The following is a 17740-nucleotide window of genomic DNA, read 5'->3' as shown; positions in this document are numbered from 1 at the left end:
CTATAAAAGTTAATTCAACACTTTCTAAAAAATCATTTTCCCATCCTTATAAATCAATAAGTCATTTATTCTAAAAGTAATTTTCAAATTCAAAATAAAATCTCAAAAATTCTCTTGCTCCAAATATAAGGTGGTTTTAGTCAAAATAAAAAATAAAGAAGGACCGATGTCCTATCTAGGGGTGTTCGCGGTGCGGTGTGGTGCGGTTTTGAGGCAAAACCGCAAACCGTACCGCATATGCGGTTTGAGTTTTTTTGAAACCACAAACCGCACCACGAAGGTTTTAAACCGCGTTTTGCGGTGCGGTTTAATGCGGGCGGTTTGTGCGGTTTGTGGTTTAAATGCGGTTTATTGAACTGTGCAACTTTCATTTACAACCATGCAACAAAATCATATAACTAAGTATATTAAACAAGGTTGCCACCAAAATTCATAATATACTAAACATCTTCAAAAGTTAAAGTTTTAAATAGTAGAAATAACCAAAAGATATATTCCACATATTCACCAAAAGATATATTCCACATATTCACCAAAAGATATTTTCAATCTCCATTACACTATTGGATCTCCTTTCTTGTGATTTTCCATGTGAATTCTGCAAATATTAAACTTCAAAGTTTGTGAGCATGCAGTTAACTAAATTTTAATAATAACGTAATCATGAAAACAATTTTGACACTACCAAATACTTACCACATTTTAACTTGTCTATTTACTCGTCAAAATATCTTAATCCAGATCAACAACTTCACTTACATTATCTACAAGACGATAAAATTTAAATTATATAAAAAAATAAATATAATGAAAAAATCAATTAATATACCTGAATCAGCATATTCATACGCATCTATATCCTCTAGTAGTGAACCCATGTCTAATGCCAAAGTTGAAGTTCTTAACCAATTTTGACAGCATATCAAAGCTTGCACCATGCTAGGATTCAAAGAGCTTCGGAACGAATCAAGCACCCTTCCTCCTGTACTAAAAGCTGACTCGGATGCTACGGTTGAAACTTGAATGGCGAGAACATCGCGAGCCATCATTGCCAATATAGGATATTTAGATGAAGATATTTTCCACCATTCCAGTATATCAAAATCTTTATTTTTTCTCTCCCCATCATTCCGTTCTTCCAAATACCTATCAAGCTCGTTTGATGTATCAAATGCCCCATCTTTCTCACACTCCTTTTCAAATTCGCTCTCAAACATATTAAATGAATCGTCATCATCGTCTTCAACCATGAAGTTATTCAACGTTGAACATTTTTCTGGAATAGATGACCCGCTTTGCGTTACGCCAACTTCTGGATTTCTCAGTTTAAATTCATCCGCATAGTGAGAGAACAACTTTAACAAACAACAATTCACAGAAGCGGTTATTGTGTCTACTTCTTTTAAACTATATAGCTTTTTCAAACACAATATCACAAATTTCATCTTATACCGAGGATCAAGAATAACAGCCACATAAAGAAGCACATTTTGTTTTTCCACACAGCCCCAATACTTGTCGAATTTAGTCTTCATCTTAGAAGCCATATCTTTCAAGATTGACTGGTCACTAGCACATAATTTCAATATTCTCCCACGTACAGTACATATTTCATGAAAATAAGAATTTGCAGTAACAAATAAAGAGGCACTAAACTTGAGAGTAGCTTCGTAAAATATTTTCAAAAACTTACAAAAGATGGCACAGTTATCCCAATCTTTAGAAACTGGTGGTCCTATTAAACTCCTTCCATTTTGATCTTTATCACTAAAATATTTCACATAATGTTCATCTTCTTCTTCTAGCAACTTGAAAGCATCTAAATACTTTATTGCCCTATCCAACATTAAAAAGGTTGAGTTCCACCTTGTTGATACGTCCAAACAGATAATAGCCTTATCTTCTTTACAAGTACTCTTCACACAATTCTGAAAACTTCCTAATCTAGCTGGAGATGCTCTGATATATCTAACCGCATTACGAACCGCAACTATAGAAGCATTTAATTCTTTCAACCCATCACCTACAACTAAGTTAAGAATATGTGCTGAACACCTCATGTGCACAAACTCTCCATTACAAATCGCAGTCTTCCATATTTGCAATCGTTTCTTGATGTGACTAATAGCCACATTATTAGAGGATGCATTATCAACCGTTATGGCAAATACTTTCTCGATACCCCACTCCTTTAAGCACATCTCAATTGCTTTTCCTATCGTTTCTCCTTTGTGATTAGGAATTTGACAAAAATTCAAAATCCTTTTTTGCATTTTCCATTCATGATCTATAAAGTGTGCTGTCAACACCATATAGCAAACATTTTGAATAGAAGTCCATGTATCAGTGGTCAAAGAAACTCTTTGTGAATGTTTAAGAAAGTAATTCTTTAATTTTTTCTTCTCATCACGATATAAATTCTTGATATCCCTTGAAACTGTGGTGCGTGATGGTATATCGAACCTGGGGCATGCGACACTACAAAATAACTTAAAGCCTTCTTGCTCTACAAATCTAAATGACAATTCATCAAGGATAATCATCTTAACACATGCAAGCCTACAATCAGATTGGCTAAACCCAACAGCCTTTAAATTAGTTCCTTCAACACTTCCACTCTTAGCCCCACACAACTTCTTCTGGAAAATCAAAGTTTTTTGTTTTTTATCTTCCATTCTGAGTGAATTTTCGTGTGGGCACTGATTAAGCAAATGATTCCTAAGGGTACTTGTTCCATATGCTCTGTCACCACCAGCATAAGACTTATCACAAAGCTTACATACAACCCTAGGAGCCTTTGGATCGTCATTGTTGTTAACAAAATGCTGCCAAACATCTGATTTTTTTCTTGATTTTTTCTTAGATTCTAGATGAGGTTTAGAAACATTACTAGAATCAAATGGAGGTGAACTCACTACATGTTCGGTAGAAACTGGAATTGATGATGGGGAGTCAATCTCTGGTGCACTTTTCTCCATCTACAGGAAAAACAAAACAAAAAATACAAATAAATAAAATCATAGCGTTATTGATCATTCAAATATATTGAAGTTACTAGAAAACTTCAAAAGGGATCAAAGGGAAGAAGAACAAACTGATTAATACCCTGTGTGATGTGTAACCCTTGATCGATTATGAATCACCATTGCTTACTGAAACGGGAATCAAAGAAGAAAATATCAATTTTAAAGTAGAAGCATCTTTGCGTCTTTGTGGTTATTCTTGATCAGTATGCCCTAATCCCTATGGTTTGGCCTTGCTTTTTTTCAATTTGTATTGTAAAGAACCGACGTCTATTAGATATTTTCAAGTATATAATTTATTAGTTATAATAATTAATCATTTTTATTGTCTCTTTCTGCTTTTACTAGATGCATGCAACGTCTAATATATAATTCCAAAAATATAATTTATTAGTTGTAAGTTATAACTTACAATATTTATTCATTGTATTGTCTCTTTTTATTTTTTACATTCACATGTTAAACAAACAGGAAGTAAGAATTATTTACAACCACATGCTAAACTATTTTTTACAGCCACACGTTAAGTAATTTTTATAGCCACATATTATTGAGCTTTAACCATTTAGATAATTTGGTATAGTTAATAAAAATTCAAATATATATATATATATATATATATATATATATATATATATATATATATATATATATATATATATATATATATATATATATATATATATATATATATGGTCCAGTGCGGTGCGGTTTGAACCGCGGTTTTGAAACTATAAACCGCAAACCGCACCGCATAGTGCGGTTTGCAAAAATAACAAACCACGAACCGCACCACGAATGTCCAAAACCGCATTATGCGGTGCGGTGTGGTGCGGTGTGGGCGGTTTAAGCGGTTTGTGCGGTTTGGTGCACACCCCTAGTCCTATCATCACAAGTTTTTATATATGCTCAACAAGTTATTTCTTTTGATTGGACCCTCTTTTCTTTTCAACCGGCCCAATCGAACATGGCTAACTTTTGAACCAGTCTAATTGAACCCAATTAAATAACCATGTCCTTTTCGATTCTAATTAAACCTGTCCCTGATTACTACCCATTGTTAGACCCATGTATGGTATACAAATCCCTTTTACAAAATATTTTGCAAAGTGATCTATTTTAGCCAAAAAAAAAAAAAAATCATATTGGTTCTATGTGCATGACTGTTATCTACATAAAGGGGTTCAACCAATGTTGGTGTGCTTAGAAATCATGGGATCGTCTATCAAGTTCTGGCAACAATATGTTTGCAGCTTTGTGTTGCCTCATTTATAGAATTGTGAGTGCCATTTCCGTTTAGCCATTGTAACGTTAGAGCATAGTTTAACTGATGAACAAGTTGATATTCAAATGTTGTGTAGTCATATGATCCCAATTTTTGCTCAAGAAATGATTATTTTTACAAGTTCATGTAACATTTATCGAGTGCAGTTGTGTTTTTTCAGTTCTAGTTAAAGAAATTGTAAATCCCATTGTAAGGTTAGATCACTTTTAATTGATGAACAATTTTCTTTTATTATTTTTTTGAAAACAGAAAGATATATATAAAGCAAAAAAATATCCAGCAAGGAGCTAAAACGCAAGCAAAGTTACAAGGTATAAATACAAGATAAATGAGCAAAAGGAGAAATGCTCCAATCGATCCATCTTTCGACACCATTCATACTTCAATATTTACACCAATATATGAAAACAAAATAACATTATCAGCTATGCTGGTGGGGGAAGAGCCCGCATTATTGACTACATTGGGGTTTCTCGCCTTCCAAATACACCAAAGTAGACAGTAGAATTATCTTGTGTTTTCTTGGACAGTTCCCTAGTGTGAAGCGAAGTCAATAAACTCGGACACGATATCGAACTGCCGTACCGATATTCCACACCACTTAAATATCCACTCTCTGGCCACCATAGCAGTGGGACAATTAATAAGCACATGATTTACAGTTTCATTCCTTTCCATGCATGAATAACACAAATGGTATTGGACGATAATACCCCTACTTCCCAACATATCAACGACATATAGCCTACCCATCTCCACCACCCATACGAAGCACCATGGGTGAGCATAATAACCGAAAAACCGAACCAAAACCAAATTAACCGATAAAACCGAACCATTTTTAAAACCGATGGTTCGGTTTGTATTTTTTCTTAACCGATAACAAATGGTTCAATTATGGTTTTATTGATTAAGCGAACCATTATTAACTGAACCGATAACTTTATATATATATATATATATATATATATATATATATATATATATATATATATATATAAAATAATAGTACTCAACTTATTCAAGTGCAATTAAATTTAAAAAAAAAATCATTAACGCTCGCTTATAAGTTATTAGTAGACATGATTGGGGAATTAAATCGTCTACGGTTGCACACACATGGACATATGCAATTAGTAATCACGCATTGTGCTAATACAATTGATTAATTTGGTAATTCTTAATTCTACAATTTGTAAACGTTTAACGGAGTTGATTAGAGGTCGCATTTAAATACAAAAGTTATATGTTTTATTTTATTATTATATGATTTCAATAGCTTACAAAAATTGTTGGTCCAATATTTTTTGTATTCTTTCTTTATTTTTTATACCAATATACTTTCATTTTATATCATTTTTTAACGTTATTGTTAACCAATATTAACCATTAACCGAAAAAAAACCATTAACCATAACCAATGGATACCAAAACACATTAACCAATAGTAATGGTTATGGTTCGGTTTTGTTCAATAACCGAACCAAACCACCCCATACACATCCCTAAGAAGCAACGAACGTGTAATGATATGATCTTAGACCAACATATTAAATATCCACCTAATAGATGCATCGATGATTCTAATGCCTTCCTCAAACCCTCCGCAGTAAAACATCCATCTACAACCAAATTAAATTTGATGCCCCCTGATGAATTAGTGATGGATAGAGAGTTTGGAATAGAGGAGAAGAAGTTTAGTTCAGCAAGCTAGTCTTCTTCCTTAAAAGATTATTGCCAATCAATTAGCCTAATGAGGAGTATTTACAAGATTATTGCCTAGGCTCTTGCTTTAAGACTCAAAGCGATCATTGGATTAAGACTCAAAGCGATCATTGGATCAGTAGTTGATGAGGTTCATTCGGCATACATTCAAGGTGGAAACATACTTAATGGACTGCTCATTATAAATGAAGTTTGTTCGTGGGCTCGTAAAACCAATAAAAGATATTCACTACTACACAAGTGATTTAATAATGCTAACCATTCTTTATTTTTGAGGCGGTTGATAGTAAAAACCGCCTCATTAAATGTATAGAGCCTTAAATAATACATGAACCGCTTTAAAAAAGCACCACATAAATTTCCAGAAGCTTTTGTTAAGGCAGTTAACAACGAATAGCATCAAAAAAAGATTTTTTAGTGTTACTTCATGTAAAAGCATCATTAAATAAAGATTTTTTGATGTTCTTTTTAATATAATAGCTCTAAAATTTTCGTTTTAGCTTTCTAAAAACCCTCCATAGCCACCACCAAATTCCACACAAATCGCATCAGTAAAACCTAAAACCGCCCCAAATCATCTATTTCCCTCTAAAATTTTCGTTTTAGCTTTCTAATATTTTTAGCGGATTTCCCCCCAATGGCGGTTGAAAAATTCTAATCTTTCCCCAAACCTAAGTTCCTCTCGCCTTCAAAAAAATTCTAATCTCCCTCCGACCTAGGTTTCCCTCCCACTGGAAAATTTTGTGATTGAAATCCAACCGACCCCTCATAAATCGCTTCATCAACCATTCATATTCCTAAACGTTACTGGTTATCTCCATTTTGCATCTGATGAAACCACTAAATCCTCTGCCTCTTCTTCATAAATGAGAATTTACTCCTAAGAATTCATCGTCATCTCTTTTACTTCGACTAAACTTCTCCCTAGTACAAAACCCTAAATATCTCCATCCTTGTAGCAGTAGATTTCAGGGTGCCAGGATTCAATCTCAAAATGAACGCAATCAAGTATGTCCTACACCTTATGCATCAACTTCTTCCAACTACAGTATTTTTTTTCCCTAAAAAGGCTGTGGAAGGTACGCAATATTGATCACAATAACTATTCAATTAAAGAGCATTATTCAATTTGGTATTTTTTTCGATTTCATCAAGTATAGTTGAAATATCATGTTTTATGTTGTTTTTCTTTTATTTAAACCGGGATTTTTATGACTTTTCAAGGAGGGTCGATAGATATAAGAAAAGTGATTCAACATGAAGATTATATTAGAGGATGTGGAGCATATTTACATTTAGGAAGCACAAGTAAAGAAGGAAATGATGATGGGAAGAGAGATGTTGGCAATGAAGAGAGGAGGTGTTCGATCGGAAAAATTAGTGCATATCTGAGCGTGGTTTACTGGAACATCTTGCAAGAAAGAAACATCAAACCAAAGTGGCATATTTGACAACCAAAAACTCTGTCAAATCCATGGAGTCTGCTGAGTACTCATTTGAATGTGTTCCAAATGATTCAAAAAAAGATAAAAAAAAACCACCACCACCGTCATTACTAGTTATTGCAGGTTCAAGTGAGGTTTTAAAGAAGAAAATGGAGTGGATATGTCTTATTTGTAACGTGAGTTCATCAAGTGAGATTGATTTACAGAAGCATCTTGAGGGAAGAATACAAGGTCAAAGTAGCAATCATAAGAAAAGGAAATAACAAGTGAGATTGGCGCCTTTCTTATCTATATAAGGCGGTTCTACATTTTCTAATGTTGTTGACTAATAGCATCAACAAATGATGTGATATTTTATGTTGCCAATCGTATTGTATTTTAAAAGACATTTTATTTTCTAAGGCTGTTCAATAACAACATCAAAAAATAAGTCTATTTTATGAAGCTATATTTTATAAGGCGGTTTTGGACAACATCAAAAATTAAGTGTATTTTATGAGGCGGTTTTGGACAGCATAAAAAATTAAGTCTATTTTATGAAGCTATTTTTATGAGGCGGTTTTGGACATTTTCTAAGGCGGTTGTAGAACCGCCTCAAAAAACAACACTATTTTATAATTCTATATTTTTTGAAGCGGTTGAATAACCGCATCAAGAAATAAAAAAAACCCGCTTTATTAAACATCTTCTGTACTAGTTATTCCTATTCAAAGTAGATTTCGAAAAAGGCTTTTGACTCGGTCTATTGAAAATATCTTGATTCGTTAATGGAACAAATGGGTTTTAGTGCAAAATGGAGATATTGAATCTACGGGTGTCTTACCAGAGGTGGTGGTGGCGGGGGAGAGGTGAGTTGGTGGATTCATATGTAAATATATACTTACATTTATATTCATATATGCAGATTACCTCTCCCCGTCACGTAAGTACGATCGAGTATTTTGCAATAAAGAAAAATATATGTTGCTCGGATTTGTGCTCGCGTTTTCGATTACATAATTATTTTTATTTGAACCTAGGCCTATAAATATATATTTTTTCCATACATCATTCAAATTATTTGAGTTCCTTCAAAATAACTATAAAGTTTTGAGTTAATTTTTATTTTATATTTAAATAGTACCTAACAAATTACTAAATAAATTACCAATGCATGTTGGACAAAGAAAGTCTTATAAAAATATGACGGCTATCATACATATAGTATTAACCTTATCGTGAGACAAACACATTGAATTTGAGATGTTCGACCAATGTTTTTGAAAACATGACACCTAACTTTCGATTAAATTAGCTAGTTCATATAGTTCGTGTAAAACGTTGTAAAATTTAAGCATGAATTAAACATAAACAAACAATTTTTCTTACGTCAATGATGGCAACCTTTTTGAGCCATGCAATGCACCAAAATTCTTGGGATATGTTTCTAGGCCACGCGAACGATTCCTTTTCTTGTACGCATCTTAAACTGGTTATATGGTTCCTTCAAAATAAATAAATTATTTTGGGTGTTGCTAATAAAATATTTTTTGAATATTTTATTGACCATTTTTTTTAAAGTTAACCAATAATTAACTATTTATAATTAGTTTTTTGAAAATAATGCAATTTCAACCAATAAAAATATTTTAAAATTAAATTAGGGTGTCTATATGGTAAAATGAGGTGTCTTTTTAGCCAATCCCATTAATTTTTAAGAGAAATTAATTCCTACATTTTATTTCTATGTATACTCCTACCGAATCAAATTAAATATCTTATTTATAAAAGGGATCGGCTAAAATCATCTTGTTTTACATTATAAACAATATACTTAGCTTTTTCTTTTATATATATATCCACCATAAACATATATTTTTCTGTTATAAAAAGTATATTTTTATATAAACTGGCAGTTATATATTGTATAAACAAATGTTTGTTATAAAAGTATACATGTTCAAAACCTGTGAACTCACCAACTTTATGTTTACGTATTTTCAAAACGCATGTATTCTTAGGAACGTAAAAGTTGGAAGTACACACGCACGACATACGTATGAAACTTTTGTTTACTTATCATTGCACTGTATTTGATAAGGCATGTATCATATTTTAATTTTCATGTAATGATGTACTCATAGAACGAAGACAATATAATTTATATTCCGTATTAATAGAAGCTTATATTTTATGTGATTGTTTTTGTACTATTCAATGTATGCATGACTGTGTAACATCCCAAAAAATCATAATAAAAATTTTCATTTTTAAAACCATTTTAATAATCCATAAATCATTCAAAATATTGTTCTAAAAGCTATAATCATTAATCGGAATATCCCAAAATCATTTATTAATAAAATATCCAAGGATGATGTGGACAATCATGCCTTCGTCTTGCCCCAATCATCTGATGTACCTGAAACCATGAAATCAGATTGTAAGTCAAAGCTTAGTGAGTTTCCCCAAAGTAATCCATACAACGAAACAGATAACAACATACATGCATGAGCCTTCAGCCTGACTGGACCACCTCGCAGGGCCTATAACCTATCTGGACCGCTCTTCGGGCCTTCGGCCTGATTCGACCCCTTAGCAGGGCATACAGAAGACTTTGTCGTGTAGTGTGAAGCGTCACATCAAGGGTTAGGATGTGTATTGATCCAAAGGAACAAGCTTATTGCTTACACTACCCGAAAACTCAAAATGGACGAGAACAACTACACTACTCAGGGCCGGCCCAACTACATGGGCAAGTTGGGCTTAAGCCCAGGGCATCAAAAAAATTGGGGCATATTTTCTATACAGCAAGTCATGTTACATATGTAAGTTTGGCCCAAAAATTAAGTCCAATTAATTACTTAGCTCCAAAAATTAACAGCGATCGGCAACATTAGGGCATTCGATTCATGAGTGCGAACTGAGAACGCAATCGTCAATCGTCAAATGAAAAAGCTAAAATTTTTGAAAATCCGACAGTGGGGAGATCGAGGAGTCGAAGAACGTTCAAATCGACTGAAGGATTTGTTCAATCGATCTTCATCTTAAATCGACTGAAGTATTCTGTGGTATGATTTGTCGATTCCATTCCTTCCTCTCTGATTCTTGTCTTCTTGATTTCTAATCGATCTTCAAACACAACCCGGAGACTCGATTCTTGTCTTCATCTCTGATTATTGTCTTCTTGATTTCTACTTACTGAGACATGAGTTCGAAGACATCAAACACAACCCGAAGATTGGAGAAATCAAACACAACCCGGAGACTCAAGACCTAATTACCGATTTCTATTCTCATCCACTCGATTTTTGGGTGAGTTTTCTTCAATTGATTGTGATTTTGCTCGATTTTTGGGTGAGTTTTCTTCAATTGATTGTGATTTTGTTAAATACATAAACTTGTTGCCATCAATCATCGGTTCTTTGTTCTTAATATGAGTAATTGATTATTGTGATTTGTTGTACTTGTAGGAACGAAAGACGCGTGTGGTTTCTTGGTTTCTGATTCTTTTCTCATCTTCTGTTCTTCAACTGATTAGGGTAAGTTCTATTTTACTTCAAGTGATTTGTTTTTAATTTTTTTTTTGAACACCAAACCTCCTGCATCAATCTATCACCTCTAAACTAGCAAGTTAGAATTTCTTTACCCCATTTAGGAAAAAGCTGAATTTACTCATTGTTTTCAAATTAACGTTTGTGTTGATTCATGCTTTGTATTAAAGTTCAAGATTTGATCTTTAGGTTTATTTAAATCAAACAATAGTGTTGTGAGGATGGACCTTGCTTAGTTTGATAAGTATGATATTTCAATCCATCCGAAAATTGTGATCCAACATATGAATCTTGCTTACTTTGAAATGTTAGAAGGCCTTATCTAATATAATCCTGTTGGGATTTGGCAAATAACATTTGACAAAAAAATATGTTTTGTGTCACTTGTGTGATCTTTGAAACTAATTAATACACTTGGTTTGTACAACAGTGCTGGTTGAAGAAACAGAAGGATCCTATGGTTCGAGCATCAAATTCTGCTGTTTGGTATATGAGATTTATGGTTTACTTCAGGTATAGTTTCTGCTTACTATGGTTTGTTTATGATACAAATTTGTGAATTGCTTTTCTAAAGGTTTGTTCTTGTTTCTGTGATGTGAACCAGGACTTGGATGGATTATCAATTTTAAGTATTGAAAGTGATTTTTTTAAAAATATTGATTATTGTAAAATAAGGAAGACATTGTTTTAGGTGATTTTTTGTATATTTTGTTTGTAATATTTGTTTGATTATAAAAATTACTGCATTTTTTATATTAGAAATTACTACATTTGTTTGATTATATGTTTTTGTTATTGTACGGTACACATATAAGGGCATAATTTTTTTATCTCGCCCCGGGTAGTAAAAAACAATGGACCGGCCCTGACACTACTGATGACTTGGAACTAGGAGTTCTAGTTTTTACGTTAAAGATTTAGAGACATTACCTGTATGGTACCAAGTATACCATTTTCACTAATCATAAGAGTCTCCAACACATCTTTGATTAAAAAAAACTCAACATGACACAACGAAGATGGGTTGAGCTACCGAATGATTACGAGTGTGAGATTCGTTACCATCTAGGCAAGGCGAGTGTTGTGGAAAATTCCTTCAGCTAAAAAGAACGCATAAAATCCTGTCGAGTACAAGCTATAACAATGATTATCCATTTTTACCTTACCGCTCATATTTGAGAAGCTCAACTCAGGGATCTGAAAGAAGAAAACATTGTGATTGAAGCTCTGTAGAGAATGGATAATTAATTTGAGGTTAGGGATAACGACATGTGGTACTTTATGAACCAAATTTGGACTCCAAAGTTCAATGAAATCAGAGCTAGTCTTGGATGAAGATTACAGATCAAGATATTTCGTTCATCCGGACTCTGAAAAATATATCTAGACTTGAAGAAACTATATTAGTGGCCAAACACGAAAGTTGAAACTGCCACTTATGTGGGAAAATGCCTAACCTGTTCCAAAGTTAAGGCAGAATATCATAACCCCTCGGGTTTACTACAACAACCAGAAATACCTGAGTGGAAATATGTGACAACCCGAAATTTCTATCTTGAATAGTTGTTCAAATCAATCAAAGTTGGACTCAATTTTCTATCTTCTATCATTGTTTAGAGTCAATTAGAGCGTTTTAAGCCTAGTACAACCAAGAAATGAGTGTTAGGATTTATCTGCTTGAGTCCATTGTGCACCAAGCAAGCCATAAACTTCATCATGTGGAGTTTACGACCACACCATATGAGTTTATGGCCGTAAACTCAAGGTGGCTGTAAACTCATGTCCTTAAACATGAATTCCATCTCTTTTCTTCATTATTCACCTTTACACCTCAAGAACTTGACTTCTCTCTCAAGTATCATCATGAACTTTCATCTTGATCTTCAATCTAGTAAATAATCTTTCCATTTTCAAGCTGATATCCTTCTATATGTAGGGAAGATACATGATTTCATCCATGAAATCTCTTCTTTTGGTTAGATCTTCAAGTGATCTTTATTTCACCAAGAACACACACTAGTGTTTTGGTCCAAAATCAACCTTCTTAGCTTTTATATCGTAAGTATTACTTCCCTATAGTTGATATCTAGTTGAAACACATGTGAAGCACCTTGAAATCATTCATTTCCCAAGAACAAGAGGTGTTTACAGCCAAGAGCATCTCCCTTGGCCGTAAACCCTAGTTAGAGGTGCATATGGACCATAACTTCTTCCTAAGGCTTGGACTTAAGTCCAGAACACTTTTTTGTTGTTTGTAAGACCTTAAAACACCATTTACCGTAAATCATCATGAGTTTACGGCCGTAAACTCATGAGGTCGTAAACTCTATGGTCGTAAACTCCTAAAACCATGAACTCCTTGGCCATAAACACCATTGTGTGGCCATACACCCCTTAGATGCAACCCTTTGTACTTCTAACACTTCAATATAAGTGTTTCCTAAGTCCTAGGGTGTCTTTCCTTACATGATTAATTGTCTAAACACTAATTATATGCATATATGTGTCATTATATGCTAAATAGGATCCGTGTGTGAGCTCAAGTCTTCACTTGACACTTAGCATCCTATACCACTCTTTCATCCGAAATACTCACTACAGGTGAGTTCATACCCCTTAACTTACCTTTTAAATGATTTTAAATGTTTTTATGGGGGGATACAAGTTGAAAACATTATAGTTATTATATCAATCACATGTGATTAATAACTATCAAACAGATGGATTTACTATACTTTAAATTGTTTTATCAGACAAACTGCTTCAAATCGTTTTACAAACTTTTTATTTGTAAAACTCCTTATTAAACTCTTTCAAACTTATATATTGTAAAAATCATGTTTATATACATATATATATATATATATATATATATATATATAGTTATATAAGTAGGATTGAAAGGACTTAGGACTGATAACTCGCCTTATTTCCTGTTCCTTGTTTGGTTGTGGACTTAGGGTATTCGGTTGTTTGTCCGACGGTCGTTTGAATCTTAGTTATATATTATGTGTATGTATATGGATATTAAAGTTCTACATTCAGTTTAATACCTTTGGGTTGCAAAGGTATACAAACATGTTCATTTATACAACAACTTTACTAGTAAACTATAATAGGTATAGTTTAGGAAGTCACTATTACTTTTACTAGAACAATGAAACATACAAAGAGTCAGTTCATACATGAGTCAGTACATATTATAACGAGAAAAAATACTCACCATAAAGAGAAACAGATAGAGCATACTATAACGAGAACCAATACATACTAGACAGAGAGAACATACTACATACTAGACAAAGAGAACATACACTACACTAGTACATACTATAAAAACACTAGAACACTATAACATTAATGTGAGCCACTACTTCATGGCATGGCAATCTACTGATGTGTCATGTTTTGCAACCAGAGTCTCCTAGAGGGAGAGCGTGAGTTGGTGTATAGATCTATACGGGATTAACTATCCTACACCTTGATGCTAGCTACAGTGGGACCTGTAGGTCTACGGGTGACTAATGTCATACCATTTCGAGGCCTTAGAGCGTCGTGTTATACTATTCTATCAAGTATGGTTACAATCAGATCATATTTTACCTTAATTAACAAACTGGTTTAAGGTAGTTAGTACATTGGTAGTTACTTACATACAATACTACTGTACACTGTTATTTTCCCATTGCATTCACATTGTGATCTTCTCACATAAACGGTAACGTAAACTATATTTTGGTAATGAAAGTCATACTTGGGAAAGATACACATTTTTACAAACAACACAACACACAGAACATTTGGGCCTTGGTAGAAGGCTGCTATTTAGTAGAAAATATAGGATTTTCTAGGAGATACAAACAATTACTACAAACATTTACATCAAACATTTACATCAAACATTTACAAACACTTTCATACAAGCAATGACACTAAAATACTTATGAACTCACCAGCTTTAATGTTGATCTACGTTTTCAAAATAACTTGTATTCTCAGGTCACCAGTAAACAGGTACCGATGACCATGTTTTGAGATGATGGAGCACGTTCAAGACTCATCTCTTATTTTGATTCATATTTTTGGTGTCTTATAAACTATACAGAACACACTTGTATTAAAATTATATTATTAATGCAATGGATGATGTTGTTGCTTGTTTACTATTATGCATTGTTGTGATACTGTACATGACGTCCTCCGCCCCCTAACGTTCTTTCGTTCAGGTTTTGGGCTGTGACAAAATAGAAATAAATACCGATTGACTTTATGATGGAACTGCCTAATACATCAAGTGATTATGACACCATCTAGGTAGTTATCGATAGATTGACTAAGTATGTCAGCTTCCTAACAATTAAAGAGACGAATAAGGTGGGGAAACTAACTCGGACTTATATAAAAGAAAATTTCAAACTGCACGGGATACCTATATCCATCATCTCTAAAAGAGATAATAGATTTACCTCATGATTCTGGTAATCACTTGAAAAGTCTCTGGGAACCCAACTAAATATTAGCATAACATATCATCCGCAATGTAGAAACAATAATATAGATCGAGAGATTCTATAAACAATAATGCGAATCAAATAACAAGAACGATGATCAAAATAGTGTCGAATGCTTAGATTATCAAAGCACTAGAAGAGTTCAACGTGAAATTCTCTGTGAGAGATTGGTAGGGTGATACAATTGTTAACCATAATTGTTACATGCATGCACATTAAATAGTCCAACTCTAGAAAGTAATAAACACGGATGGACAGGCCCAAAACGGTATAAATGAGACTATTCTAGCATAAACAATTGACACAACACATAATAAGCACAACAATCTCCCCCTTTTTGTCAAATTGCAAAGGAGATTCTTCATTGTTGTTGTTTCTTCTGAACCTTGAATAGTTTCGGCATTAACCCCAAAAGAGTGTTTCAGACAACAATGTACCACTTGATCATATCTGAGAAGCACTTCTGATCAGCAGCATCATTTGCTTTACAGGCTTCGGTCAGACCCATGGTGTAGTTCAAAGCAGTGGTTGAGTGTAAATTTTTATCAAGCAAGAAGAATATACACCTCTGAACTTTTTGATCAACCTTCCATTGATACACCGCACTCCAATTTTCCTTTCGGATCCTGCAAATCAGACTTTGCTACAAAACACCCACCATGTGTGGGTTTCCTAACTTCATCTTCTTCAGAATCTGTAGACCACACTTCAACGTGTCCATCTTCATCACTACCCTCCTAAACTATAAAGGCAGGATTTGCATTCACTGCACTCTTGTTCCTAAGCTCTTCTATCTTCTGAAGATAGTAGGCTTCATCCTTTTCTGTTTCTTTCTTCTCATTCATCCTCCTGAGCATACATTCCTTGGCAAAGTCATTCTTTGCCTGATAGTAATTGCAATCGTATCCAGAATCACCCAATGGCTTCTTTTCTTGCTTCTCCTCATCCTTTTGAGAGTTCTTAAAGCTCTCGTATCTTGGCTTTTCTGAACTGTAGTTTCCCTGTTTGTTCTTGTATTGGACTGTAGTTTCCATATCTGATCCTTTTAAGAGTTCTTAACTAACTTTTTGGGATTAGATACCGATAGAGCATACTCTTCCTTCGTAAGTTCACTATCCAAGAAATCGGAATCGAAATCTTCTTCAGCTATTTGCTTGCCTTTAACAACTAACGCCAAAGATCCCATGCTAGAGACGAGTTTCACATCCTTCATTACTTCATCTTCGTGGGATCTTAGAATTCCTACAAGCTTGGCCAAAGAGTAGCTCTTGACCTATTCGTGAGCTTTCACAGTGGACACAACCGTTTTCCATTAAGACCTCAAACCATTCATAAACGTAACTTTTTGCTCAATTACTTCACGCCCGAGATTGTGTTTAAGCATCCTGCTTAATAGATGATTAGTATGATTGAATGCTTGATCCATTTTTTCATCATACTTTTGAATAAAGGCTCCAAACTATGACAAGAGTAATGTTTGTACAGAGTGTTCCAAATCAGCATCGCTTGAATAAAGCTCCTTTAACTTGTCCCATATCTCCTTTGTCGTCTCACATGCACTCACCAGAAGAAAAGTGTCCGGAGGAAGAGCAAACCTTATTATTCTCATAGCCTTGATGTTGCTCAACAGCTTATCTTTTTCATCTTAAGGAATCACATTATTTTCAACAAGAAGTGTAATGTATTCAACTATAATCTTGATGACCTTTCTGGTAGTCGTGTGAGCGAACATCTCATGCGTCATGGCTTGCCATATTGTGGTGTCGTGATCTTCAATGCTAAGAACATAGTCTTCGAAGTGAAGTGCCCAGACTTCATAATCTTGTGGGAAGAGGATTGGGATCCTAGTAGTAGATCCAATACTACTGGAAAGATTGAAAGAAAGAGTACGAGGATCCTCATGCTGCATGATGTCGAGATTCACAAAAACCGGTATAGAATCAGATATGTAAAACAATAATCGATTTTAGGGTAAAAAACAGGATGTACATCTGAAGTCTATAATCAATAGAAATGATCAAGACGGCAAGAAGAAATCCAATAAAAACGCAAAACCCTAACATAACTCGACATAAGAGTAGTGTATGAGATACATTATCTCCTGCTCTCATACCAAATGTAGAAACAATAATATAGATCGATAGATTCTGTAAACAGTAATGTGAATCAAATAACAAGAACGATGATCAAAATAGTGTTGAATAATTAGATTATCAAA

General features: G+C 33.9%; 1 protein-coding gene across 1 annotated transcript; it reads right to left on the bottom strand.

Annotated features, from left to right (window-relative positions):
* Positions 1 to 732: 732 nt before the first annotated feature.
* On the bottom strand, positions 733 to 16735 carry LOC128127736 (zinc finger BED domain-containing protein RICESLEEPER 1-like). The gene is made up of 4 exons (XM_052766417.1): positions 16604 to 16735; positions 16290 to 16523; positions 830 to 2978; positions 733 to 764 (listed from the first exon to the last, which is right to left on the bottom strand). Exons 1-4 carry the CDS (start codon positions 16733 to 16735, stop codon positions 733 to 735), a joined length of 2547 nt encoding a protein of 848 aa, XP_052622377.1.
* Between the last annotated feature and the right edge of the window lie 1005 nt (positions 16736 to 17740).

The sequence above is a fragment of the Lactuca sativa genome, chromosome 8 (genome assembly GCF_002870075.4).
Source record: "Lactuca sativa cultivar Salinas chromosome 8, Lsat_Salinas_v11, whole genome shotgun sequence".
In the NCBI taxonomy this organism is placed as follows: domain Eukaryota; kingdom Viridiplantae; phylum Streptophyta; class Magnoliopsida; order Asterales; family Asteraceae; genus Lactuca; species Lactuca sativa.
This window is presented reverse-complemented; position numbering and strand designations above follow the sequence as displayed.